General features: G+C 36.3%; 1 protein-coding gene across 34 annotated transcripts in view; it reads left to right on the forward strand.

The window, feature by feature from the left end:
• Positions 1-27,520, forward strand: part of DLG2 (discs large MAGUK scaffold protein 2) — a 998,134-nt gene that overhangs the window by 622,749 nt on the left and 347,865 nt on the right. For all 34 annotated transcript variants that reach the window (XM_064644938.1, XM_064644939.1, XM_064644940.1 and 31 more), the window contains one exon: positions 1,272-1,322. In XM_064644938.1, the coding sequence (XP_064501008.1) occupies positions 1,272-1,322 (51 nt within the window). The remainder of the gene's footprint in view (positions 1-1,271; positions 1,323-27,520) is intronic.

The raw sequence follows: 27,520 nt of genomic DNA on the forward strand, positions 1-27,520 counted from the left end.
TTAATAAGAGAAGTACCTAATTACATTTGAAAGGTGCTCGACTAGATAAAGAATGATTTATGTACAGTGTTTTCTAATTACAGTTAGAAATCTAATATAGAAAATTAGCAGTTGGGAGTGGGGAGGCGTAATAAATGTTCTTGTTCTGAGAAATAACAAATCTATTCCTTGAAGATCATGTCAATCCTAATGCTTTGCTTCAGTTTAGATCTCGCAAAATATTTTTTTCATTAAGTAGAGCACTAAAGCAAAAATATTTTCCAGGACATAGCCTATCATCACAAAAACTAAAGTGTCATGATTCATATTTTTCTTTTAGTTAATCAATACTTTTTGGCCAAGCCAAAAAAATGCTGACTGGTTGTAGCTAAGTGATGCTTTGAAATTCTTCTAAGATTTTAATGAGAGAAGTATTTTCACTGCTCTGCAGTTTACTTACAATATAGTCAGCCTTTGTGGCTTTCTCAGGTGCGGTACTCTACCCATTTAAGAAACGATAAAAGTAAGGGATGTTAAGTGACATGCCTAGAGGATCAAAAAAAATCCATATCAGACTGGAACAAGGTTTCTGAATACTGCTTAAATCAGTGTCATGTCTTCAGCTGATAGATTTCTTGTCCAGTGCAATCCATTTTGGTACTCTACATTTTGTAGCTTAATTTATTTTGACACTGAGACTCAGCATAAGAATTACATTAACATTCTATGCCTTTTTGCTATTTGGCTGTCTATTTCAAAGGTCCTCTGTCATGTTCTTGCCCTAGGTTAATATAGTAAACAAGATCTATTTCAGTCTATGTATCAGTGAGTGATTTTTACATAAGTACTATGAGTTTCAGGTCTGTTTTTGTATTGCAGTGTAAATTGCAGCGTAAATTGCAGCTCATAAGACAATGCATGAATAATCTTTCTTCCGTTTGTGAGAAAAATTTTTAGAAACAGGTCTTCTATTTTGACATGAAACTGTTACCTTGGAAACTATTTAAATATTTGCACAAAGTCCACAAACACATTATGTCAAATATCAATCGCATTACATATGGAACTTACATATTCGTTACATACTGAACTTTTACTGTTTTCAAGTTTATAGGCTTGATTACATGCCATTCAAGACAAAGGGAGCTAAGTAGTCTACAATTTAGAAATCCTCACCTATATGTTGAAAAATATGCTTCAGGAAACTGATGATACTGGAAGAGCTGTACAGCATGACTATGAAGTTACCTTCCATGTGCATTTAAGGAATTTTCTGATTTTATTTTGTCTAGGTCAATGGAACAGAAATTGAATATGAATTTGAAGAAATTACTTTGGAGAGGGTAAGTATAATTTATGCTCTCTTACGGGAGAACACTGCAATAAAAATAATGCAATTATGAAATTGAATGTGGTTGAGAATAAAATTTTGAATAAAGGTGGCCTTTCATGATATTAAGATCTTTGAGGTGTAGATACTTGCAGACAGTATTCAAAATGCTTTTCTTCCTCATTTGATTATTGTGAAGAGCCTGCAGGACTTGGTAACTCCCTTTTTAGCTTGTCAGTTGGAATTGTGGCATCTTTTCCCTTTAAAGGTCTTAGTTTTCCTTGCACATGTGCATAATAGAGGACATGTAGTGTAATACTATAAAACACAAATTTCAAAAGGGTTTCTAATGTTTAAGTGGCTACATAAAAGTTACAGACCATATCTATGTGTAAAGGATGTGTTTTCTGAAAGGCTGAATTACCTGAGCTATAATCAGGGTTTGCAGTGAAGGCTTTCTTTGTAGTGTGGTTTAAAAGTAGTACCAAAAAAGATATTTAAAATTTGTGCTGCATAATATCTTCCTGGATGTGGTGTTTTTTCCTTGCGTTTTGGTTACATAGCTGCTGTCTTTACACTGCGGACTTTGTTTGACACCAGATCAAGACCAAATGGGCTGTGTATGGGGTGAGAAAGAAAGTCTGAGCTTTGTCATGTGCCGTAGTGCTTACAAAGATTTTTAATGGATGCAAGAATGTCATCACTGAATTCCTTCACTATTCTACCAACATCCTGGTAATGTGAAGTTTTTCTTGAAGCACAGTTCAGCCCCTTTTTACATAAAACGATTGAATGAAAGGCCAGATTTATCAAGATGTGACTGACACCATATGAACAAATGCCTGTAAGGTAGCAAATTAGGTAGCAAATTAGATACTTAAATTATATAATCCATTGCATTTCTTCTGCATGTTATATTTTTAATTGTCCGGGATAATGAATTCCATAACCATTCAACTTAAAGGGATACAAGTTTATGTTCTCATTGATTTTGCTCTCTCGGGCAAATTATGAAAGAGCATTATATCTTTTTGTCATAGCCATCCTCATAACAGATAACATATAAGGTTATAGGCACTTTTTATCTACCGCCTCTCAACTTACTTGCGCATCACTAGTTATTCATTGGACTAGAGTTTCCAAAGGTCACTGAACAGAACACATGCCTCCTGGGTGATATTTTGAAACCACTTTATTTTTAACAGATGTGTAAGTTATCAGTGTACCTATTGCAGAATGAATGTGATTTACATCTCCTGTACCCGTCAGATGCAGATAATTAGTTGTTCATAATGCAACATAATATCAGTTAAAGACTGAACAAGGATAGCAAAAAGAGATACAGATCTTAATGGAGAATATTTCAGTTGTTTTCTGGATGCTGCTGGATCTGTGGCTTCTGATTATTACTGCTCGAAATGTTCTGTCACATGTATTAGTGTTTTGTCTCAAAGGCAGAATACTGTGTCTGCTGGTTTTTGTGTGAGATATAAAACACAAGTGATTGCCTTTAAATAGCTGTCATTTATGTCAGACTAAAAGCGTTTTCAGAAAAAAAAGATGTTTTAGATGTTGATTACCCATTTTCTTCCACAAAACTGCTTTTAGAAATTGGATGAGAATCTTCTCTTTGTATTTAATGGCAAAGCTGAAAAATGTATTAAGGTTGCTGCTGTTGAGAGAGAAAAATGTAGTTTGCTCATACCAAACAGTTGGTAATAAACTTTATATTTTACTCCAGCTATTCAAGTTACAGGATTCTGCATCCCCAAACGTACCAAATATTTTCTTCATGACTTTTTATCCACGTTTTGAAATGGTCAATATAATTTAAAGGATTTTATATTTAAAAAAAATTGTTTGAGGGTATATTAGGGCTTTTGCACTCTTACCTGCTTTTTTTAATAACATAATGAAAGGGGAGGTGGTAAAGAATTCATTAATTCAAAACACTTCGCAGTCTCTATAGACACCATTAATTTAATTTTAGGAGATCACCTTCATCCATAGGTGACATGAATTCACGGGATCTACTCCTGAAGAGAGTTACTGCCTTTGATATGAACCTTGCCTCAGGGTGAAGAAATGTCTCCATCCCTTGGGGAAAAATAAGACCACTGTGTGCATGTTGGCAGAAAGTGTCCCATGTGGAGCTGAGGAGCAGATTAGCAGAGTCCCAAAAATGCCAAGAGCAAACTCTGCTAATGTTCTGGGGGGAAGGATAGTGCAGAGCTTGCTGAGATCCAGCTGGTATACCAATAAATGACTTCAAGGATACAGTGGGCTTGTGAGGAAAGCTTTTTTTTTTTTTAATTTTTGCTCTTTGAAATAATTTTGTTCAGCTGTTTTTATTTAAAATGTTGTGTCCCAGTTTACAGTTAAAAGGCTTCAGGGAGAGCTCAGATAGACAATGAATTTGAGGCAGATCTACCTTAAATCTATGATCAGTGCCGTTCCAGGAGTTAAAGAAGTTGTAAGTATACCTCTGCCAGCCCTCCCTGTAGTGAATGCTCTTATCCTCTTCTTCAGTTGTGCTAGCCACTTCTCAGGTACCTTCACCAATCCCCGAGCCCACAAGGACCACTGTTAAATAAGCAATTCTCATTTAGAGCTCTCGTAAGAACATCCTTGAATAACAGTTCATAGTTAAGACAAATTAAAAAGACCAAAGAAAAAATGTGTGTGAGATTCTTTGCTAACTTACAGGCATAAAATGCAGATCCAGGTGTCCAGGTGTAGACTAAAACTTCATGATTAGTAAAAACTTACAATGCCTAAATGCACAATCAGAAAAATTTCTTTAAAATAAGCAATTTGCTCTAGCTTGAATATTAAAGACATTTTAAAAAGGAAACTCTACATAAGATGATTCATATTAGTGCAGTCATGTTAGTCTTCCATTACTGCAGGACTTGAAAAACTTATTTAGTGCTATCAAGAGACCTACCTGCATTTGTAAATCAGTGGTCAGTGTAAGAGATAATGAAATAGACTCTGGTACAAAGGCTAGCCTAACATCCCTGAGCTGGAGGAGAGTTTTAATTGATTGACTCCTTGATACAGTACCATGCTTGGAGACATATACTGAAGAAAGGATTTTAATAGAGGTTGATGGAATATCAGCCAATATAAATGGTTACCTTGATGACAAGGAAAGAGAGACAGTGGATCACTTAAAGATTCGTATTGGATTTATGCCAAGTTCAACATCTGAGTTCAAATCTCAGTACTTTTTTGTTCATCTAACCTCGCCTACTCTTTCAATGTTGGGAAAAAAGAGGGCAGTTATGATTAGTAAGGCTGTTTTCATGTTCAGCACATATTTTTTATTCAGTAGCTGCATAAAAGGAAAATTATATTATTTTTCGTGGAATAGACTGCTTAGAAAAATTAAATTCTATCAACACTGGAGTTAAAGACATCTAGTTCCCAGAGCATTTACATCATGAGGTTGAATGACCTTGGTATTTGAACAGGTCCAGCTCTAACTGAGAATTTTCCCAAGGTTGAGACATGCAGCAAGTGTCTCTACTTCTTTTTCTTTTATACTCCTGTGGATTTTCTGGCTTGTGATAACAATTCAGATTACACGGCAGAATGTTCCCATTTTTTAATGAACCACGTCATTTTACAAAGTGTTCAGGAACTTGTTGTTTTGTTTCCTGTTCACTTTTTCAGTTTTTCAGATTGGTTGCAATTGTTATTGGTCTCACTACAGTTGAGGGAGAGACAGACATGGATGCTCACATAGCGTAATTTTTTCCTTAGAAAATCAGGTTAAATACATTCATAGAATCATATTCCAAAAGAGTAAATTCTCAATTATGATTTATCATCTTGGAATGTGCTGTGATAACCCTGATAAATTTAATTCTCTATCCACCACATGCTCTGTTCAGTGGGGAGACTAAAAATCTAGTCTGTCTCTTCTTTCCTTTGACTTGATAGTTTGATGACATCAAGCACCATGAAAAGATTTAATTTTTCTGGTTCAAGATTATAGGTCTCTAAAGGGTAAGTTCACATTTCACCAAATAGAAGGACCTATTCAAATCTCAATTAAAAAGGCTATAACTAATCATAAGTAAACTTTTAAAATTTAAAAATTTTGAGGAAACAGAAAAAAAGTAAATTCTTGCACATTTCAGTAAAGAATTTATTCCAAGCCTCAGTTTTTGTTTACTTTAGATACTTGTAAACCAAAGAAACTGTTTTCATCACTAATTTCCTTTGTGCAAATGTAAAAGTTTGCAAAAATATAAACAGGTGCATTCCACTGAACACTGAAGAGCAGTGAGAATTAGATTGTATTCAATGACTCAAGGATTTGACTCGATGTCTTATTTTTTAATACTTATCTATATATCTTGTTTTAGTAGGGATCATAGAATCATAGAACGGTTTGTGTTGAAAGTGACCTTTAAAGGCGATCTAGTCCAAGCCTCCTACAATGAGCAGGGACACATTCCAGTGGATCAGGTTGCTCAGAGCCCTGTCCAACATTGACTTAAATGGTTCTGGGGATGAGGAATCCACAACTTCTCTGGCCAACATGCTCAAGTATTTTACTACCCACGTTGTAAAAAATTTCTTCTTTAGATCTAGCCTAAATCTACCCTCTTTTAATTTAAAACAGTTATCCCTTGTCCAACAGGTACAGGCCCTGCTAAAAAGCAGTCTGTTCCTATATTTCTTATAAGCCCCCTTTGAGTATTGAAAGGCTTCAATAAGGTCCCTGTGGAACCATCTCTTCTCCAGGCTAAACAACTCGAGGTTGCTCAGCCCTCTGATCATTGTCATGGTCTCCTGTGCACTCAACAGGTCCACATCCTTACACTGGGGCCATCAGAGCTGAATGCAGCACTCCAGGTGGTGTCTCACGAGATCAAGATCACCTTTTGCTGGTATATGTGGGAAATAAGGTTTTCACTATTAGTCAGTAGTGTATCTTTGTTCTACCTCTTTTTAAGGTGTTAGACAGCAGTTGTTCATAAATCATTATGCTTTGACCTCTCAGGAATGAGACTGTAGGACACTGCAGTGCCAGGAAAGCTTTCCTTTAAGTGTTTCAGAAGTAATAAAGTGGAAGGGAGTGGTCAAGAAATGGCCACTAGGAAAAAGTATTTTTGAAGTTTAAAAGCGTGTGCTGTAGACACATGGCTTATGAGAACCCAGAGTGCACAAATCAATACTCAACCATCAACAGCCCCAGTGGAGTGATCTGACATCTTCCAGCAGGAGAAAGTAAATCTCTAAGTGAGTGTCCCTCAGGTACCTGCCAAGCTCCTCCAAATGCAATGTTGCTCTCTGAGTGTTTATTTTTGCAGAACTGTAAATGATTTCTTCACAGTTGAAAGCTTTCTGTGTGCCCTTATTACATTTGCCTGCTTCCTAAATGGTAGTTTTTCTTGCAGCCTCAGACTGAAATAGATTATAATTCAAAGGCAGAATCCTTCTTATTGACTAGTTTATACCAGATTCATAGTAGAATACTGACCTATACGTGTCTATTGCTATAAAGCTCACCCACGGGATTTTTTTCCCAGAAGATACCTACAGGAAGAGACAGAAGTATCTAGGTATGGAACTGAGTTATCAGCAAGCAGAAAATGAGAATCCCATATTTTTCATTGCTATGCAGACAATTTGAAATACTGATTTCTTGAGTATCCATATAGAGTCTCTGTAGTGTATTTCTTTGTGTGTTTATATAGCACAAAATTCTATAAAATGAAAAAATAAATTAAGAAAGATCCTTGAAAATAAAGGTGTAGTGGATGGAATCACTGTGCAGGAAATTCTCTTCTGTGTTCTAATTCCAATCACAGTTTAGAGTTCAGACTGACGGGCAGTTGTGTCACTGGCTGTTTTTTACCTTCAGAAAGGTTTGTAAGTACTGGAAAGGGCAGTTGCCTCTGAATGCAGTGGCTGAAGCAAGGTCTGTCTGCTTTCATCTGTTGTATCTTACCAGATTTTGCTTTGACCTGAGGTTGTGCAGGAGTGAGCTGATGAAAGGAACTGAAGGAGCCTGGTGTGCAGTCCTGCTAATGGAATACTGAAATGCCAGGTCAACATTTTCCAAATCAGCTACAGAATTTGTTTGCTTTAGTTCCATGACCTAAATTAAAATTCCTTGGAACAGTCTGATTTTTTTAAATATTGCTCACCCAAATCATGTGACTTTCTTTCACCTCAGAGCAGCCCTAATTTGGTACCCAAAATATAACTAATCACTGGAAAATTTTGTTCTTTGTTCTTATTCTGTCAGAGAGTCATTATGCTGAAACTATTCCTGGTTGTAGAGCTGTGCATTTCTTGTGGGGGCCTGTTCCACCTGTGCGTGGTAGCGGTACAAAACGTGCCAATCCGGAGTACGCGTGGAAAGACAGAAGAGCTGGGAGATAGAGGGCTGTGCCTTTTGAGGCACAGAAGCTCCTGCCTGGTGTTCTTAGCTGTCATTCTCCACATTCAGTGTCTGGGACTGGAAATTCAATAAACCCATGTAACTGTCTTACTGAAGAGTAAGTGCAGTGATGGAACAGCTATCAAATATGATCTCTCTCTTAGAGATGCGAACAAGATATTTGTATGTATTGTTGTTGCTGTTAATAGTTATATTGCTAAGGAACAAGGTGAAGCAGAACAAGTGAGCTGCCCACAGCTGCAGCATTGATATTATCCCAAAAAGAGGGACAGGGATAGGAGGACTAGTCTGATGTACAGATAGGGATGGTCTGGACTGCTTCAGAATACACGCTGCCAGAAGAATTTGATTTATCCAGGGCAAATGCTAAGAAAGCATGTGGTTTTCCCTTGAACCTTTGTTTATGAGAAAGATTTGCCCTATATTTCATCATTGCTACAGCTCTGCAGAGTGTGCATCCTTTTGCCCAGCTGTGAAGTTGCACCACTTCTGATCTCAGTAATCATGACTAGAAATCTGCAAAGCTGTGAAAATGAAGACAATAGAGAGGAAAAGCTGTAAGTGAATAGGCAAAAAAAATTAACAGCTACACTGTGATTAGAAAAAGAAACTGAAATAACACTATATATTTAGGACCCTCTGGGAAGGATTCAAAGAAATGAATATTTTCATAGTGTTTTCTTAGAATCCTTCTTTTAAATCTAAGTGTCTGAAAAACACTTCATGGATGCTAGCTTGGTTAAATCAGAATAGTGTATTTATTTGGATGTATTGCTGAAATGCTATTTAAATTCCTCTGAGGGCATTATTACAGTGAAGGCTGTCCCCTCCCATGCATGTGTGTTAGCTTTATAATTCAGAGAAAAAAAAAAAATACATAGTTTGGATTTACGCTTGATGCTTCAAGCTTTCCAAGACAAAGAATATTTGTATTACTACAGATTAATTAGGCTTTTATTCATCTGTGTATGTAAATTTGACTATGTATTCACTGATTTTAGTAATTCATATAATAATTTCTGGATATTTCTTCAGATGAGGGGTTCACAATTTGTTTCAATGAATCCTCAGGTCCACAGAAGATTATGAGAGTTGAGTGAGAAATTTTAATTAACTGAATATTCTGTTATGAAAGCTCACTGTTGTATTTTAGTATTTTCAAAATAATTTGAAGCTTTGAAGAATGCTCAAACAGATAAAGAAAATTTGAGATTGTTTGCCATTTTTTTTAAATTTAATAAGAGTCACTTGAAACACTGAGCTATTTTGTTCCCAAGGGAGTAGATTTCATTCTCCAATATATTGAATCTCAGGCCTGAAGTTACTTAGATTCTCTGCCTTGAAAACTCACTGGGAATTTGTTCAGGGAGAGCATATCAGTAGAAAATGCAGATACTAGAAAGAATACACTAGAAAGCATTCTGAAAGTGATAGAAACAAAATTAAATTAATTGGAAAATATTATATGTATTCCATATCAAAAATGAATAAAAGTTAAAAAGATAAACATAATTTATTTAAGTGTTTAAAACCTACCTGAGTATAGGAAAAAGAATTATTCATGTTCATCTCTACTTAAATGTATCCCTTTAATTTTGTCAAGATCACTGAGACCTTGAGTTACCTATTATTTGAAAAGTTACTTCATGCAAGTCATAGCTGCCTTGAGGCAATGTTCTGCTGCTGTTTCTTTTAAATTATTATGATATTGACATTTTATTTTTCAGGTAATATCACTCATTTATTACTTTTCTCTCATTTCCTAACTCACTTGCTCTCACCAGATAGTTTTCATGGAGTAATTCTGCTGCTTTTTTGTATTATTTACGACTTTACATGAAAATTGCCTTTACTTCAGATGTAGCTCTTTAGGATGTGGCCTTTCAGCTTATTTACTCTATTATCTTTAGCTGACGAAGTACAAGCTATATCTCACTCCTATTTGGTGTTTGGAAAGTGAGCATCTAGCACAGGCTGGTTTTGAAGCTGCCTTGGCAGTGAAGTCAAACCTACAGAATATTGCAGTTTCTGAAAGGAATACCTCAGTGTGCTGTAGATAATGTTGGTCTAAGGGAAGAAAGCTTTGTACTATGAAACAGGGCAACCTTTGGAGCTGCATCCTAGTCCTTCAGTCTGATGCAGGATAGCAGACCTTTCCCTCCAGCCACTGTTAGACAATAATTTTGCCTGGAAATAATTTTGCAGGAGTTTAATCCAGATTTAAGAGTATTCTCAGTGCTTGGATTTTATCTCAATTTTCAGGAAGTGCAAACAAATGGGTGTTATATTCCACACAGTGTGACTTTTCCAAACTGGCATAAATTAGCCTTCTGGAACAGGCCCATGGAGTCACCATCCCTGGACATGTTCAAAAAGGAGTACACATGGCACTTTGTGGTATGGTTTAGTGGACATGGTGGTTATTTGGTCAAAGGTTGGACCTGATGGTCTTGGAGATCTTTTCCAACCTCAGTGACCCTATGATTCTATGAAAAGGCCTGCCAGTAGGAATCAGTCTAAGTGTACCACCCAAGCAAACCTGGTGTCCCACTCTGCGATACTCCACATCAATCAGCACTAGTCACTAATGAGCAGAGCTGCAAGTGAGGCTTCCAAATAAACATACCAGTTCTGAACAGAAGCTTCAGAAACACTAATAGGAGGGTATGTATACATTAAAAAGTAGTTATATGTATGTCTGAGATGCTTCTTTTCAAAGAAAGTATGTGGGAATCTTTTTGCATAAAGACTGAAAAAGCAGTACAGAAAAAAATATGAGCTACAAAGCACTGGTCTGACTCAGTTTTCACTTAGTTTTGCAACTGGCATTGACAAATAATATGTAGATTTAAAATATGTACATTTAAGTAAATGAGAAAAATGAACCTCAATTTACTGGTAGAAAATGAATCATTCTGGAGATGATAATAATCACCTTGCAACAAAGATGGTCATTTTCAAGGCAGGACTTTAAAAAGCCATCTCTGATGTACTAGATTTGTCTCTTAGAAAAAGCAATGCTTTGCATTGCAGAAAATTGCTTTTCATTTTTGTTATAATTTAAAATCAAGTGTAATGCATAAATTAGGGCCACAGAGCCTTGAGGAATCAGTATGCCATTTCGGTAGGGAGTGACACTACAAAGATGAAGAGGAATAAGGTGGGAAAAAATTTGCTGTATTACACAGACTGAATTTCACAACTATCATTGCTGTGCATCTTAACACAGTATCACAATAAAAATCTCTGATTTGTTCTTTGGATGCAGCATTGCAATTATTTTCTGTTCATATGCATTTGTATTTGACGCAGTCACAAGATCATTTGTGTTCCACTTATAGCTACCATCCGGTTTATCTTTGACTGTATGAAGGGAAGAAAAGCTTTTCCTTGTCATAGGAGGGCTGAGAATTTATCTGATATACTTTTTTGCAAAGTAGTTTTACAGGAGCAATGGCCCACTTTGTAGCATGTAAAAGTTCTTCGAAATTATATGATGTAGACCATTTCCTCTCAAATTTGTCCCTATGCTTTAAACTGCAACTAAATGTCAAATGGATAAGGTACCACCAGGCATTCTGAAGTCATAAGTAGATGAAAAGCAATTGTATGCTGCTTATGCATGTTTTATATTGCAAGTTATTGCTTTACCCTAAGAATTTGACCTAGCTGGTGAGACTCAAGCATGGCTTGAAAGTCACCTTAAGCAACTTAATGTGATATTGATATATGAATTCTGACTGAATTCCATGAATAATTTATTTTTTTAGTGTTTTTTAATTTTGCAGAGTTAACTTGTTCCACATTTCCTATACCTCACCTGCAAAGCAGAAGAGAGCTTCTGGTAGCATATTGCCACTGTGAAAATTTAATACAAAGATTGCTATTAAACAGAATTCATTTATGTAGGGGGGAAGAAAACAGAAACCACTAAAATAAATTATGATCTTGTAATTTTAATCCTTACTAATGCTGAATAAAGTGCAAATCTTTTTCTTAACTGTAACAGTGATGATGAGGAGAAGTATGATAATGTACCTAGTGTTTTTGTCATATTTCATGATGGGGAAACTTAAAGCACAGAAAAGCAGGCCAGCTGTAAAACTAGCATGAAAACATGCATATCCTAGGATCTGTAGTCTAGCAGCCTCCTTTTTGAAGTCCACAGTGAAAAGTACCTATTCTGTTGGTATCAAGGGCCTTAATAATACTGCAAAATTTACAGAAGTTTAGGAAATATGGGAAATAAGATAGCATTTTTATACTTTTATAATGTCCCTTGAATTTTTAAGAAGGCTAAAATATGTGTACTTAGTACTTGTCCATTCGGTATTTGTTTAGGAAAGATAATAAATATTTGACAAATAGATACTTTTATTATATTTCCAAAAGCAGAAATAGGGCTACATTACACAGTGAGGTAGTTCTACATGTTTTTGTCAATAAACACATAATTAAAATACTGGATATTGCAATCTTAATTGATTTTTTAAGCAAGAAGAAATGCTATACCTATGCAACTTACATTATAATGAATATGCATAGAGATTTCATATTAAGCATTCTCATGAGAGAGCTAGAGATCATTGTTATAATTCAAGTGGGAGGAATGCCTTTCTGTGAGGAAGCTTAGAAAACGAATATGGCATTTTTAGGTGTATTCACTATAATGTGTTTTAGGGAGAAATGAGTGAGTTAAGATTGTATATGTGTATGTGTGTGTGTGTGTAGACCTACAGTAAAAAGAAAATGTAACTGCTTCGGGCTATAAATTTTGAGCTAAAGCAACAAAAGCCATTAAAAATCAATGTCTCCCCTGATTTTCCACCTCCAAACAATGCCATTACTCATCTCTCCCAATAGCAGAGAAATATCCATCAAAACAGGCTGAGGAATACCATGATCTTCCTGAAGCTTCAGCTCTAATTTAACTAGGTGGAAGGAAATCAGATAAACTCAAACATAGCAAGGACTAAGAATCTAATGTAACTGTATACGAATAAAGCCCCAAACTATCTTTAATTATGAGAATGAGCGAGGGTCTTGATTTTCCAACCCGATTTCTAAAGAAGTTAATTAAACAGCGTCTGCATCTGTTACACTGAGTTTTCAAGTGATCTTTGAGTATTGAAGAAATTTAAACATATTGAAAGACATCTAACGCCCTGGTGATGTTTAAAAAGGGTAAATGGATGGAGTGATTCATTATGGTGTCTGTGTAGGTCAGAGAAAAAGGAGTGTCAGACTGTTCTTGCTAAAACACGGGTATTTTACACTGGCCAAATCTGAAGTCATGTGTCAAGAAAGAGAATACAGCCTTTGTATGAAATCAAGGACTCCTGCCTCAAAAGCAATGAATCTGCAAAAACATGCTCGGCCTTATCGGCTGTTATCAGCCAAACACAAATTTTCAGTCCAGTGTTGGAACCAAAGATGCAGTGAAGGCCTACAGTGCATAAATGAGAGCTTGTAGAGTAGAACAGGGTTTGGGATGTGGAATGTAACAGAATTTGGGAGCTAATGTGTAAAACTTTTGGAATGCCTTGCTTAATTCTACTTGAAAAAGATGCTGATAACAGAAGTGTCTCTAAGGGGACACCTTGAGGGTTATTGTGACCTTGGAAAATGCACTCTCTTAGTGAGAGGCACAGGTACCTTCATGAATTTATTTTTTTGGGGGGAAATTAGGAGGTGATTTGGTCAGAGAAAACATGCACTTACATGAGAAATAACCTTCAAGAGAATGTTCTCCATCCTATCTGGAAGGAGATAACAGGAGCTGATGGTTTGATGTTGAATTTAGACAGGTTGAGACTGAACATAATAGGTCAGCAATGGCAAAGGAGCAGGACCGGATGAAAGTTTTACGAAAGGGATCTGATAGAAAAGGAAAAAAAGAACATAGTATAAGTAGGAAGGAGAAAACATTAACGAATTCCGGAAAGGTTATCAACCACTAACTGATCCGATCAAGGGTAAAAATGGACATTTTGGGAAGGACAAGGAACACAGCAAATTGTTAGTGGTGAAGATCAGGTTCAGCCATGTTAGTGTATATGTGTGACACATAGCTGTGTATGTGGCATATTTTTAAGGGATCAGCAAGACAAACCAAATGCTCCAAAACAACATACCATCCTTTACTACCATCCTTTATGAAAAGTAGAAGACATTAAGGAAGGCATTAAAGCTACATTTTTTTTGGAAAAAGTGTTCTCAGGGAGCGCAAGAAGACAGATGTGTGCTCAATTTCTGTAAGAAGGGGGGAACTGCAAGCCTATCCTGGCTTTTGTCTCCTTTTTGCAGTAATTGCTCTATATAATGAAGTGACGTTGTGGAATTATGTGATATTTTTCTCCTGAGATGACTTAAATAGGTCCTATAGCCTATATTAGGCAGGAGTTCAAGGTAGATGATCCAGTTGTTTCCTCAGTCTTAGATTAACTTTGAGGCATTGATTACCTACTTGGACATAATTAAAAAGGTAACAGTTTTCCAAAACTGTATTTGTAAATTAAATATCTTTATTTCCTTGTTCTGAGGAACAGGGTATTTCAGATGCTATAGCATAATGATTGTTGTTAAATGCTATCATTTTAATGGGGACCCTGGAGTCAGTAGAAGTCAACCCTAGAAGTTTTTAGTGTTTAGCAGATGATATCAGTGTTGTCACTGAAAACCAGTCTCCCATAAATGAAGACAGAACTCTTTTTGGCCAAAGTGATTTTTTAATAGGATTTTTTAAACCTTCAGGAAAAATAGTCTTTAGCTTGTTCAAATTTGCTTAGAATATAGTGGAGGAGGGACCATAACGTATTTGTGAAAAATACATGCTCACTGAAAACAATTGCCAAGAAAAAATAGGATTGAAATAGCACACACTTGAAAAAAACCCAAAATTCTAAAACAGAAATAAGTATTAGACAAAAGCAACCTACATGAAGAAGAAATGAAAACAATTACAGCTGTTATGGGACACAATTGTATGCTTTGGAAATTGTCAGATTTTCATTCCTGTTATATTATTCTGCTATGCTTAACAAACATATTGCTTGTATTGTATTATCTCAGGTAAATCAGCTCTCTAGATATGGCTAACTAACAAAGGAAATTTATAGATACAAAAGCTCTTGGTTCACTGAAAAACAGAGTATATCTATGAAAAATGCACAAGTCAAATTGAATAATGAAGCACAGTGCAGCAACCAAGCTGGATCCTGGAGGCTAGCTGCATTACAGAGAGCACAAACACATTGACTATTTCTGAACAGAAACATGTGCAACAATACACTGGCAGGACTATGATGCTAAATTCAGTCAATATACTCCTTTGTATACTAGAGAAATAATGTTAGTTTGAAGTTCTTTGCATAGCAACACATTTGAAGTAAAACTGTGTCCAAAAAAACCCACAAAAAGCCCTAGCTGTCAGGTGTGCAGTGAAAAACAAAGTCGTGAATATGTTGTTAGGACATAAAAAAAAAACCAAACTCCAAACCAGGTGGGTTTAATTGAATTTTAGACTGCATAGAGCAGCCTACAAGAGAGAAAGGTTTTTTGACAAACTGAATGGTAAACCATTAAAGGCTGAATTGAAAATGGAACTATAACTGTAAACATTATTATAAAAGCAGTAATTTTATTAAAATCTTAATGGCCCCAAATGCTCTTTCCATCTTCAAATGTTAAAAATATTTTTATATTTAAAATGATGAAAAATACCCTTGAAAATACTATCGAAAAGCAAACACCACATTTTCCTGTATTTCTTCTATATCCAGTGAGGGTGTTTAATTTTTTCTGGTTTTCCCTTTATCTTACTGATGCTTTTAGAAGTCTTTAAAATCTGGTGATAATTGCTTTCCTTCCTTTGGTAAGTTTGTTGTTTTTTTTTTTTTTTTTTTTGATATGTCACAGTGTAATAATTACCTATATAAATAACTTTAAAAATAAATTAAAAAATCAAAGTTATGCATCTATGAAGATACCTGGCAAAGCGGTTATAAGAATTAGTGAGCGCTGGGTTTTTTTTCAATTTGGTTTTCAGAAAAAAAAAAAAAGTAAGAAAGAAAAAGGACTGGTTCACTGAATAATATAATAATGATTTTACTTCTCCACATTGGGGAGAAAGGGCATTGTCACCTTCCTTTTTTAAGGTGGTATATGTGACTCAGATTCATAAAGGGACTCGGCCAAAAGAGCTACATAGATGAAATGCAGGCCTGCAACTCTAACATAGTCCCTGACCATTTAGGCACTACCAGGTCCGTGTGCATGTCAGAATGTGCAGCAAGTGATGCTGGGGATCTTAATTCCACTCTTGTGCTTTTCTGGGAGTGCTGCTGCTCGTAGATTACCACTTGTCTTTCAATTGGCACCATTCATGAACATGATGTCCCTGGGTTTGGATCACTTAAGAAGTTTAATTGCCCGGATGTAATCTGAACCTGCTCATTTACTGGGGAGGGAAGAAAGGAGATGTGGTGGCTCTTCCTACTCCACCACCATTCCTGTGGAGACATGGATGATTAAGATCTCCTTAACCTGAAGAGAAGCTATGAATACAGTTTCCATTTCCTAAGAAAGCACTTTAGTCACCAGGTAATTTGCATCCATAGGATACAGAGATGCTTGACCCTTCCTTTCAAAGGAGCAAGAGGAAAGAAAAGCTACTGTGGAGTCAGGAATTCATGATTTTGAGTATCAGGAAGACAATAGGTTAGAGGCAATTTGTTTCTGTAGCCTAAGGATGTTGAACTTTCCCAGGGAGACTGGGGAAGTTGTATTAGGGGACTACTAGGATATTTTGCATTTTAAAAAGTTCAGTTTTGCATTTTAAAAAATCTAAAATCCAGAGACAACCCTAGATGTGAACTCAGTGAGTTGATATAAAACTGAATTTCACGTCCCATTATATTTCAGCTGCAATGGATTGCCTCTTCTTGATGTTCTGGGTCTTTTTAGTACTCCAAATATTTGCTTAATGTTATTCAGAATGCTATTTATGATACTCAGTTTACTGAGTACTGGTTTGATATAGATAAAGGAATATTACTTTGTTTTCATTTTGAAATAAGAGAACCCTCATTTGCCTCATTGCCAGAATACAGAAGTATTAGCTGGACAGCTAGATGTTTTAACAGGTGGATTTAAGTCTTTCTTTTTGACATTTCTAATATCCCAGAACATATCCAGGAGACTGTTCAGTTTAATTTCGGAGTTTCTGGCGCTATCCAAGCACTTTGGGGAAATTATATGAATTCTTGCATTTTTCAGAACAACTGATCCAAACCTCTCCTTCAACAGCAAGTCTTTTTAAAAGTGCACTGCAAAGCATTTCAGGGATTTGAAGGTCACAGTGTTTGCATCATAGACAATGGTGTGTGCTTCAAAACAAAAGTGCTGTAAGGAAAGCATATATGAGTTCACTCTGGATGTAATAAAGGACAGCTTATCCCCATCACACAACATTTGAGATCTCTAACATTTCTACTGTGGAAAATCCAGTCATCAGACATATATCATTTAATTAATCAATGGCAAGAATGATGTCAACATCAATTTGAAGAGACTACTGCAGAAAATGGGAACTGATTTTGTAAGTTTTTTTCTTGTGGATTTTGAGTCAATATCTATGTTCTGCAAGGTAGAGTTTGAATTCCATGGACTGCTGCTGGAAAGCAGGTTTGAAGGCATTAGGCACAGGCAAGACTGAATGAAAAAGTAAGTGACTCCTAAATAATTTTGTTGTTGTAGCACTAAATTGTTTGAGAAAACAGTTTATTGTTCTGGAGATACTGAGAAAGAAGGCATTAATCAATGAACAATTTAAAGCAGTATTCAAACTTAAATGGATGGAGAAACCATTCTTTCTAATTATTTTGTTCTAGTGTCATAAGACAAAGACAAGTGCCTGTATCTTCCCTTCCTTTTCTTCTATTTTCATTTGTTTTCTCTATCCTTTCTTTTATCTTGTAATGCATCAATTAAATAGTAAAGCACTTAGCAATAAAGTTTCCTTGAAATAAGCCTAGTGAGGCAGCAGTATTGTTTAGTGCTGAATTATAAATAGCACTGCTATTAAACCTGACAAAAATTCACTTCGTTATTCTTTGTTGGTGTTTATATGCTCACTAAAACCAATGTCCTCTCATATTTGAAGGAGAGAAGACTGTTGCTGATTGCTCTATCTTATCTTGTAGTATGTGACTATTTAACAAACAAAAAGAAAGCAAGCTATAATCTCAGAATATTATGAAAATGAGCTAGAGAAACGGTACCATCCAGTACTTTTTTAACTTAGAGGGATAGCGAAGAAAAGAAGGTTATTGGAGCTGGTGAAAAAGAAAATGCAAAGAAAAAAGGAAAAGGTACCCAGAAGAAATTCTGAAGGAATGGGTAGAGAATAGAAATCTGACCGTTGGAGAAAACAGATGTCATGTTCATCGTGCTTTAGGCTTGCACCCATAAACTGATCTAAAGCTTCATGGAGTCAATAGGAGGCTCTTCACAGTCACTAATGGATTTTGGATCTGGGCCTAACAAAGAGGGTGATATAGGCTAATTGTCTTACTTAGTATGCTGATAGAGCTGATAGATGTATTTTCATAAAAGCAAACAAGTCAGAAAGATTTTTAAAGTTCTTCAGCCAAATCTCTTCTCAGAGTGAAGAGATCACAGCAACCACATCAGGCAAAGGCTTTGTTCTGTCTTTATTTTGTGTTTCAATCAATATCATTATTTCTGTATTCTTCATCTTTATATGCAAATATTTTATAAATAATAAATTTAATAATTTTTTACACATACAATGGGAAAAATGGCCTATGGGTTATTTAGCTTTTATGCACTCAGGCTGTTTCTAGTGTGTTATTGATTTTTAAAATACACAGACTAATGTTAGTATAGTAATTATTTTCCCATCTGTATCACCCTGACTTTGCTTATTGATATTCCCTTATTCTCACTGAATTTGGTGATGCTCTCTGCTTACTGAAAGAAAGGGACTGTACAGGAGACACAACTTCTCTGTTTGGAGGACATGTGGTGCTAATAACAGATATTAGATATGCCTGGATTTAATTGACAATATATTTCTTTACCAAATTGTAACTGAAACAGAAAGAATTGGTAATATTTTAGATCTCCTTAATAAAGACCTCATAGAAGATCTGAATTTAACAAAGAACTGAGGACCAAGTCATTTCAAATCAATTGTTTAAATTAAAAGAAAATGTTTGAATTGGGTTGTTTTTGTATAAAGGGAAAATTCGAGAAAAGCAATGGAACAAATTATTCAGCTAAGGTTTGGAGGTAAACATTTGAAATGGAGAAGACTTTGAAAGACTTTGAATGAGTTTTGCAACTTAGTAAGGAAAAAAAATGCTGTAAGGAAAGTTCCTTAAGTGGAGGAGAAGATACTTCTGACAGAATATTAAGACTAGAAAAAGGATTGGTCTGTGGCAAAAAGTATATCTGAAAGGTCAGTATTTAACAGAGAAGTGAGACTTGGCAAAAGTCAACTGAATTAGATCTTAAAAAAAAAAAAAGAAAATCTAAATGGAAAAGGAACAGGGGGTAAGTTTTGGAGCACTATCTAGTGAGATAAAATAGTGATTGGGTTTGTGCCATCTACAAACTAGTATTTTAACTCCATATTTCTTAAGGACCATAACTTTGAATATCTTGAAAGGCAAAGTAGCAAATTATTTTAAAATAGAATATATGAGTGAGGAAAACTTCAAGAACCCAAAATTAATTTAAGTTGTGGGAGGACAGGTGATTTCCTTTCTAGAATTTTAAATAAACTAAATGAAGTTTTTAATCCATTCATCAAAGCAGTGGTCACATATTTGAAGCAGAATATAGAATATTGAGGTAATGGGAAAAGAGACAATTTGTTACAGCACATAGTTTCAGCTGGTTGTACCAGAGTAATTTGATAGCTTTTTATTTTTGTTTTTTAACTGACTCACTAGGAAAAGAAAATCTATTCTCCCTTTCTTGACTCAAACATAGTAAGCATTGTCCTGGACGCTAAGGGGATTAGTAAAAAAGCTCTGAAATGGATAGTACCTGTTTTTATGGGAGATGACAGATTGCTCAAAAGAGGTAACTGTCAGGTTAGAAGATAATTAATGAGTCCTTCATGATGGTTCCCCAAATGCACTCTGCTTAGTAATGATCTTAGCACAAATCATTTCTGCCTGATGTCCTCAGTCTCAGTGAAATTACCTGATGTCACAGCACTGCAAAAAGTTTTCAGTATAGGGAGGATGTAAGTGTTCTAAAGAGATCAGTGGGTAATCTCCAGAACTGATGTAAAAGAAAGATAATTAAATTTAATCATGCCAAGTGGTATGTTAAGTACCTGTAACTAAGAACAAGAACTTGTGCTATGTAACCACAGCTCATTAACTGACAGAGGTGAAAAACACTTTCATTAAGTAGTTTTGTATAAGTAAATTTATGTTCAGTGGTTGTAAAAAAAGATAAACTGAAAAAGATGTGCAGGCCTAGCAATATCAAAGGTGTTTCCTGTAGATATGAAGAGATATGAAAGCTATGTGCCCAAGTATCATTAGATATAGTGGAATATTGCATTTGTAAATGAAGATAGGTTCAGAAAATGCCTACTAGAATACTGTAGGTACTAGACTGGCATCTGAAAAGACTCTAAAAACTTGTCCCATTAAGCCTAGAAAAGCAAAGTCTGAGAGGAGAAACTATTGTCATCTATAAATGCAGTTGAAGGTAAAGACCAGAGAGGGAAGATAATTAGCAAGATTAAAGGACATTGTTGATAGAATAAGAAATGAGTCTGAATTGACCCTCTATAAATTTCAGCTGAAAATAGAATAAAGTTACTAACCTTCAAAGCCATTAAGCTTCCCTTCTAATGCTGACTTTGTGGTATAGTCTTCCAGTAAGAATCATTTTTTAAGTGAAGCTTGACTAACTTAGAGAGGTAATTATTTTATACAGTTGTCTGCAACAGCCGTAGAGCTCAACTAAGAAACGCAAGACCTCTTCCTGTGATTCTAAGGAATGTGCTCACAGACAACAGTGTAAGATTCCTGACTCGAAAACCTATCTAGACAGATAAATAAGGCAGATCAAATCCTCATTTACATGCAGAATGTGTCATATAGTAAACTGGTGCTCCAGGGCTAGACTATGATTTTGAACCTACACCTGCTCAAGATGCATTAAAGCATCCCCTACATTCCTCCTCAGGCTATGCAGAACCATGGTCATGCTCTGTTGTCACCTGAGCAGGTGGTTGGATTATGCATTCATAACTTCAGCTGCCCTTACCCACACACCGCAACTGAACGATGTGGCAATACAATTTGCCTCTAGTGTTGAAGTGAGGAGAGGAGCGAGCTTGTGGTGCATGAGGACTATATCTGAATGTTGTGCTTAACACACCCCCACCAGCTCAGGACCATGCTGAAAGGCAGCGTAGGTGTATCAAACTGTAGCTGTACACATTTCCCCAAGTTATATTACGCTGCTCTCAGCACCTTGGAAGTGTAATCTACTTCTGTGTTTGTAAAGTGCCAGGATAATCAAGATCTGCTTCGTGACTAGCTTTCCTGGAGGTAGCACAATACAGAGGATAAATGAATAAATTGTTATTCATCCAATGATGGATTCATTTCTATACAGCTGACTAGATTTCGCAGAACTACTGGTGATTGTAGTTTTGCAGTATTTCACTATCATTTCACTAATGTTTCTTAAGTTGGAAAAGATATGACAGCTCTGTTCTAACTAGTTTTCTCCATGGCATGCAGGTACTAGATCTGGGCTTTTCAGTTAATGCTATTTTCCTAAATAATTATTAATGGACTTGAGGTAACTTCAGTTATTCCTGAACTATATATATCAAATAATGAAAACAAATGTCCCTTGAAAAGTATAGAGCAGAAGATCATCAAAAGCATATATTGCTTCATTCAGATGCTTTCACTGGATGAACAGAAACGTGATTTATTTTTCTTCCTACTTTTAATTTCTGTAATTTTAGCTACATTCAGAGAATCCACTTACTTTCTCTCTAGTCCTCGCCTGGAATGAGTGGAAGGGATCAAATCCATCTTTGCCATTGATCATTCTTCTCTCCCGAAAAGAAAAATAGGAAACTAATGGTTTGAATTATGCTTCTGCAACTAGGTATTAGTTATTTTTGAGGCATATTTCACACCTCTCACTGTGTATTTTGTGACAATGTTTTGTCCTTGACCTGGCTTATTTTTGCCAGAGATGTTTTTATCCCACTGCTGTTTTATTTCTTGTCTATAAGTGCAAAACAAATTTTTTCTTTCATTAATGGCCTCAGTCATCATCACTATCTCCAATGCTAAAAATAATGGATGCCCAGAAAAAATTCTGTATTAAAGTTGGTAGAAACACACTGAATTTCAGTGGTAGTTAGATAGTTTCCCTTAGTTCTCACTCTCTTTGGTTAATTTAAAAACTCTACTTCATGTGAGTAGAATTTAATTCAATTTATCATTCACTGCTTAGTACATTAATGGACATTTTTTGGTGTTTTTTCACTTTTGTTTTTTTCCTAATTCCAAGTATACAAGCCATCACATGTCAGAAATCAGATATTGCAAAATGTCAAATTGGGAGCTCCCTATCTTGAACAGACTGTTGCAGCACTGTTAACAATATGAAGTTATGCAGTTTTAGCACACAGCTCAGTGCAGCAAAAGACTGTGGGGCTACAGAAGTGCCAGAGCACGGAGTGCTCACTGTGCAGCAGGCAAGGCTGGAAGAGACAGTGAGGAGGACAGTGAGAAGAGTTAAAGCTCACCTCTGCTGATTTATGCAGGGTGAATATTTAATTCTGGCTGTTTTCATATTTTATAGTTGAGGAGAAGAGAGTTGTGATGAAATTTCCTGAAAGTTGATGTTAAGTATGAATGAGTTGATTATCTTGGAAATTACTGACAGCTCTTTTCACCACTTATACCAAAACAGGGTTGCATCATTGTGCTCTTCCAGCTTCGTGTTTGGCATCACTTGCTCAGTAGCACATCCCACTGGTTCTGTGTATTCATCTGTTTGTTTTTACTATCAGTGTTCTACACATCTTCTTACACTTATATTGTAAACTTGTTTGGGATCTGTGTTTGCACAGCACATAACAGAAAAAAATTACATTCAAAGTGCAGTACACATGAAACTTCCCTAGTGTTTATAGTTGTATCCCAGCTCCATAATCCTTTCTCTTTCCTTCCCCTGATGGCTTTTCCATCTAGCAATCTCACAAAATAAAGGAAAGCAGAACAGTGGAAACAACCTGAAATTAGACAATAAGGGTTCAGGACCCTGTGCCTTTTCATGCTTAGGGGACGGTTTGAGCATAGGATTGTAAAGTCACAGAATGATTTGGGTTGGAAGGGACCTTAAAGGTCTTCTAGTTCCAATCTCCCTGCCATGGGCAGGGACGCCTTCCACTAGACGACATCGCTCAGAGTCCCATCCAAGCTAGCATTGAACACATCCAGAGACAGCATATCCACAACTTCTCTGGGCGCAATTTCTCCAATGCCTTACCATCCTCATGGTAAAGAATTTCTTCCTAATACCTAATCTAAACCTGTCCTCTTTCAGTTCAAAGCCATTACCCCTTCTCCCATCACTACATGCCCTTGTCAAAAGTCCCTTCCCAGCCTTCTTGTAGGCCCCTTTTAGGTACTGGAAGGTGCTGTAAGGTCTCTCCCCAGAGCCTTTTATTCTCCAGATGAACATCCCCAATTCTCAGACGGTGTCCATAGGGAAGGTGCTTGAGCGCTCTGATCATCTTCGTGGTCCTCCTCTGTGCTCATTGCAGCAGGTCCGTGTCTTTCCTGGGCTGCAACAGTCCAGTGGGATCTCATGGGAGTGGAGTAGAGGGAAGAATCACCTCCCTCAACCTGCTGGTCACGCTGCTTTTCGTGCAGCCCAGAACACAGTTGGTTTTCTGGGCTGCAAGTGCACATTGTTGGGTCATGTTGAGCTTCTCATCCACAAAGGCCTCAAGTCCTTCTACCCAGAACTGCTCTCAATCCATTCTCCTCCCAGCCTGTATTTCAGCTTTGGATTACCCTGACCTAGGTGCAGGACCTTGCACTTTACCTTGGTGAACTTCAAGAGATTCACGGAGGCCCACCTCTCAAACCCGTCCAGGTGCCTCTGGATGCATCCTGGGTGCATCCTTTCCCTCCAGCTAGGTGTGGTTGGCAAGCTTTCTGAAGGGGGAATGGATCCCACTGTCCATGTCACCAACAAAGTTGAGCATCACCGGTCCCACTACTGACCCTTGAGTATATCCATATTGTTCATGACTCTTAATACTTTCACTGTATGCTAAAAACTGTAGTTAAAACAGTGAGCAATGTATGTGCAGCAACAAAATTGGGACCACTGAAACAGAAAAGACAATAACAAAATTCCCCCTACAGAACAGTTTTACTGGAAGGCTGTGGCACTGTTCATGGGGTTACAATGCTAAGCTCTCCTTTAATTAGAACCAGTTCAGGAGAAGAATGTAGTCAATAAGTAATGAAAGGAAAGCCTTTCAGTTGCCAATTAGCAACTTCAGATCATGCATATTTTATGAAATTCTGAAAACCTGGGTAAACATGCAGCAGCGAGTGTATTAAATTATATTAAATTAATGATGGCTTCAGGGGCAGATGAGTTTGGCTGGCATTTAATCATATGTTTATTTTGTTATATAAATATATTGCAAGTCATTTTTACACAGACAAGCTTTTATAGGTTTGATTGTGCGCAGTCTTTCATTTACCAACTGTGTTCCTATGTTTCACCACTTTCTGTTGAGTAATGGTTCAAATGAAAAGGAGTTCCTGATGTGACAAGTTGAGAAAGACAGGACTATATTTTCCTGTACACTTATGTGAGAGATCTCTGAAGTGCTTTTGCAAAAAAGAGTTTTCCAAGGGGAATTTTTTCATAAAATTTTATCTATGATACCTCCTATGAAATATTTTACATTAATTGTATTTGCCATTTTGTTAGATCAGAAACATTTTTTCTGATGATTTGACCTGAAAGCAACTTGCTTAGATAGTAGCATTTCTCCTTGACCAAAACTTTTAAATTTTATCAATTCTAATTTTTGCTAAATCTTATCAGGAGGTTTTCCCAATACCGACTGTAGCCTAATGCCATCCTAGTAAATAAAAAAAAAAATATATATTCTTTATATTAATCTCTGCTTATTTTCTCATTATCATCACCTCTTCTGTGTACATCATAGCTCAAAATATGTTTTTGAATTCAACCAGCAGTAAGAATACCATGCAATTTTTTCTTCGTATTTCAACTGCTTCCTGAGAATTGCTGAACTCTGTAGACAGATTTTTTCTTTCTCTTCCCATCTCATACCTAAGTATCAAACAGAAAGTAATAACTGCTTTTTCTCTCTCTCTCTCCCTTACACCATCCTTCTCTCCCCAATTTGTTTTATTTCCTGTGATTTAAATGCTGATGTCAAGTTCCTCCTTTGGTGAAAGACATGGAAGTAAAGGCAATATCAGAAGAGGTTTTCAGGATTGGTTCAGTTTTTCTCTGGCAATATGCCCCTGTTGTTTTAAGGATCAGCTCGGATAAGCAAAAGTAGTGTGGTTTCCAAAAGAGGATGTTTCTTGGCTTGTCTCTTGTTACACCAAGTTGCCACTTGTTAATGACTATCATGTTATAAATGTTAACACTCATAGCATCATTCAGAAGCCTCAAATGGAAGTGGTTAATCTGAGGCTTGCTTATTTCTCCAAAGAAAAAACACTAAAAACCCTTCTAGCACTGAGAATTACATTCTTCAATCCTTTTCTCTCAGCTTCCTGACGTCTCATAAGTGACACAACACTCCTCCCTACCTTCTGTCCACTCTCATCCTCTTACTTGCTTTATTCAGCTTCCCAAAGACTTCCTCAGGCTTCTTATGAGTTCACTTCCCCTCTCCCCGTGTGCCTGTATGTTCATAAATATCCTCTTTGTCCCTCTTTACCTCATCTAATCAGTTCAGCCTTGTGCAGCATCTGATATCCAGCATGTAACCTATTTTGGGGAAAAAATTCCCTTTGCAGGAAAGAATAAGAATTCTTTCTTGGGGAATTTTATGGATATGGCTTTAAGTGTATGTTTGTATAAGACAGTCTAACCAGAAAATGTCCAAAGCAAAAAGACTTACAGATATTTTCATTGAATATTTATTAAACCTAAGACTCTAAAATTTAACTTTTTTTCTTAGATTCTAGTTTACTTAGCAACATTTCAAGAGCTGATTGATCTGACCTGATGTTAAGTTCCTTTAGATGTCTGTTAGATTTAATTATACAGGGAATGCAGTTTCTTACGTTATTTTGACACCACAAGAAAGCATGAATATATTAATGACAGTATCAGATAAAATAAGAAATGCAAAATAGAGTAATTGCAAGATTTAGTAGAGAGTTGAGAAATAGAAATATGGTAATGAAATGTTGAAAAATGTTCAAGAAAGCAGAAATATGTTTGTTTTGTTTTTTAAAGGAAATATGAAAAAAAGAAAGAATCATGGGGTTATTGAATTGAAATAGTGATACTACAGAGGGTAAGCAAAGAGCAAGACTAACCAGAGAGTCGAGAAGTACTGCAAGGAGATAAGGAACAGATTAATTTACTTTTCAGAAATGGTTAATACCTAGGTTTACTTTAGCAGTGGGCAGTAGGACTGGGATTAGGATGGGATTGCATTAGAACTGAGTGGCTGCACTGCCACTGGTGGTACACCAGTGGGATATGAACAAGAGATGGACCTTTTTAGGAGCTATTAATCATTCTGTTTTCAGTTTAGTACTATGACATGCACCTGGAGCATTGTTCCCCCACTGGTGTCCTTTTTGTCGAGGCAGTGCAGTACCTCAGGTACCTCCTACTATTCCTCACTTCTGCTTCAACACTCCTGTTAGCTTCTCCATCCTCTGCTGGAAAAACTCATAAAAAATAGGAGTTGATCTCACAACCTGCTTTTGAGCTGTGAAAGCAGAATGTGACCCAGTATTTTGGGTAAGATAAACTTATAATGGGAGAACTAGAAGTCCTGGGAGAGAGACAGAGAATGTGGTGATATACCCTATTTCATCAGCTGTCCTCCACCAGGGAGAGTTCACTGCCATGCCTCTAAAAGCTTCTCTCTCTTCTGTTGAAGAGAAGCTGAGCAAAGGAGAAAGGTAAGCTCACACTGAACAGTTGTAGGTGCATTCTGGTGTCAGTTGTACCATCTGGAAGAAAGACTTGTACTTTTTTATAGTCACTATGAGTTTTCTAAACCTTAAGAGGAAAATCATCATTTTGATTTCTTGCATTATTTGGTCAGAAGAGTGATTTGTTCTTCCGCAAGGGGATGTGTTTTAACTGTAGGGTAACTGCACAAATGCTAATGGAAACAGAACCCCATGGAAACAGCACGTAGTAGTAGGATTAACTTAGAAGACAAAGTATAAAACTCAAATCTGAAGGGCTAAATTAGTTATACAAGTTGTCAGATAAGATTTCTATATGACCTCAGATAGTGAAAAAGAGCTGAAGAAGGAATTCAAAGCAAAGTAGAATTCTAACTTCTAAATAAAATGAAAGAAGTAATCCTCTAAAAGACATAAAAAAAAAAAAAAAAAAGAAAAAAGACTAGAAATTAACCCATGAAAGTATTCTGAGAATAGGTGTAATAAGAGCAAGCTCAGATGAACTAATCTTCTGATTTTTGGTGTTAGAACTTCTATGGA

Source organism: Pseudopipra pipra, chromosome 2 (assembly GCF_036250125.1).
Source record: "Pseudopipra pipra isolate bDixPip1 chromosome 2, bDixPip1.hap1, whole genome shotgun sequence".
Taxonomy (NCBI): Eukaryota; Metazoa; Chordata; class Aves; order Passeriformes; family Pipridae; genus Pseudopipra; species Pseudopipra pipra.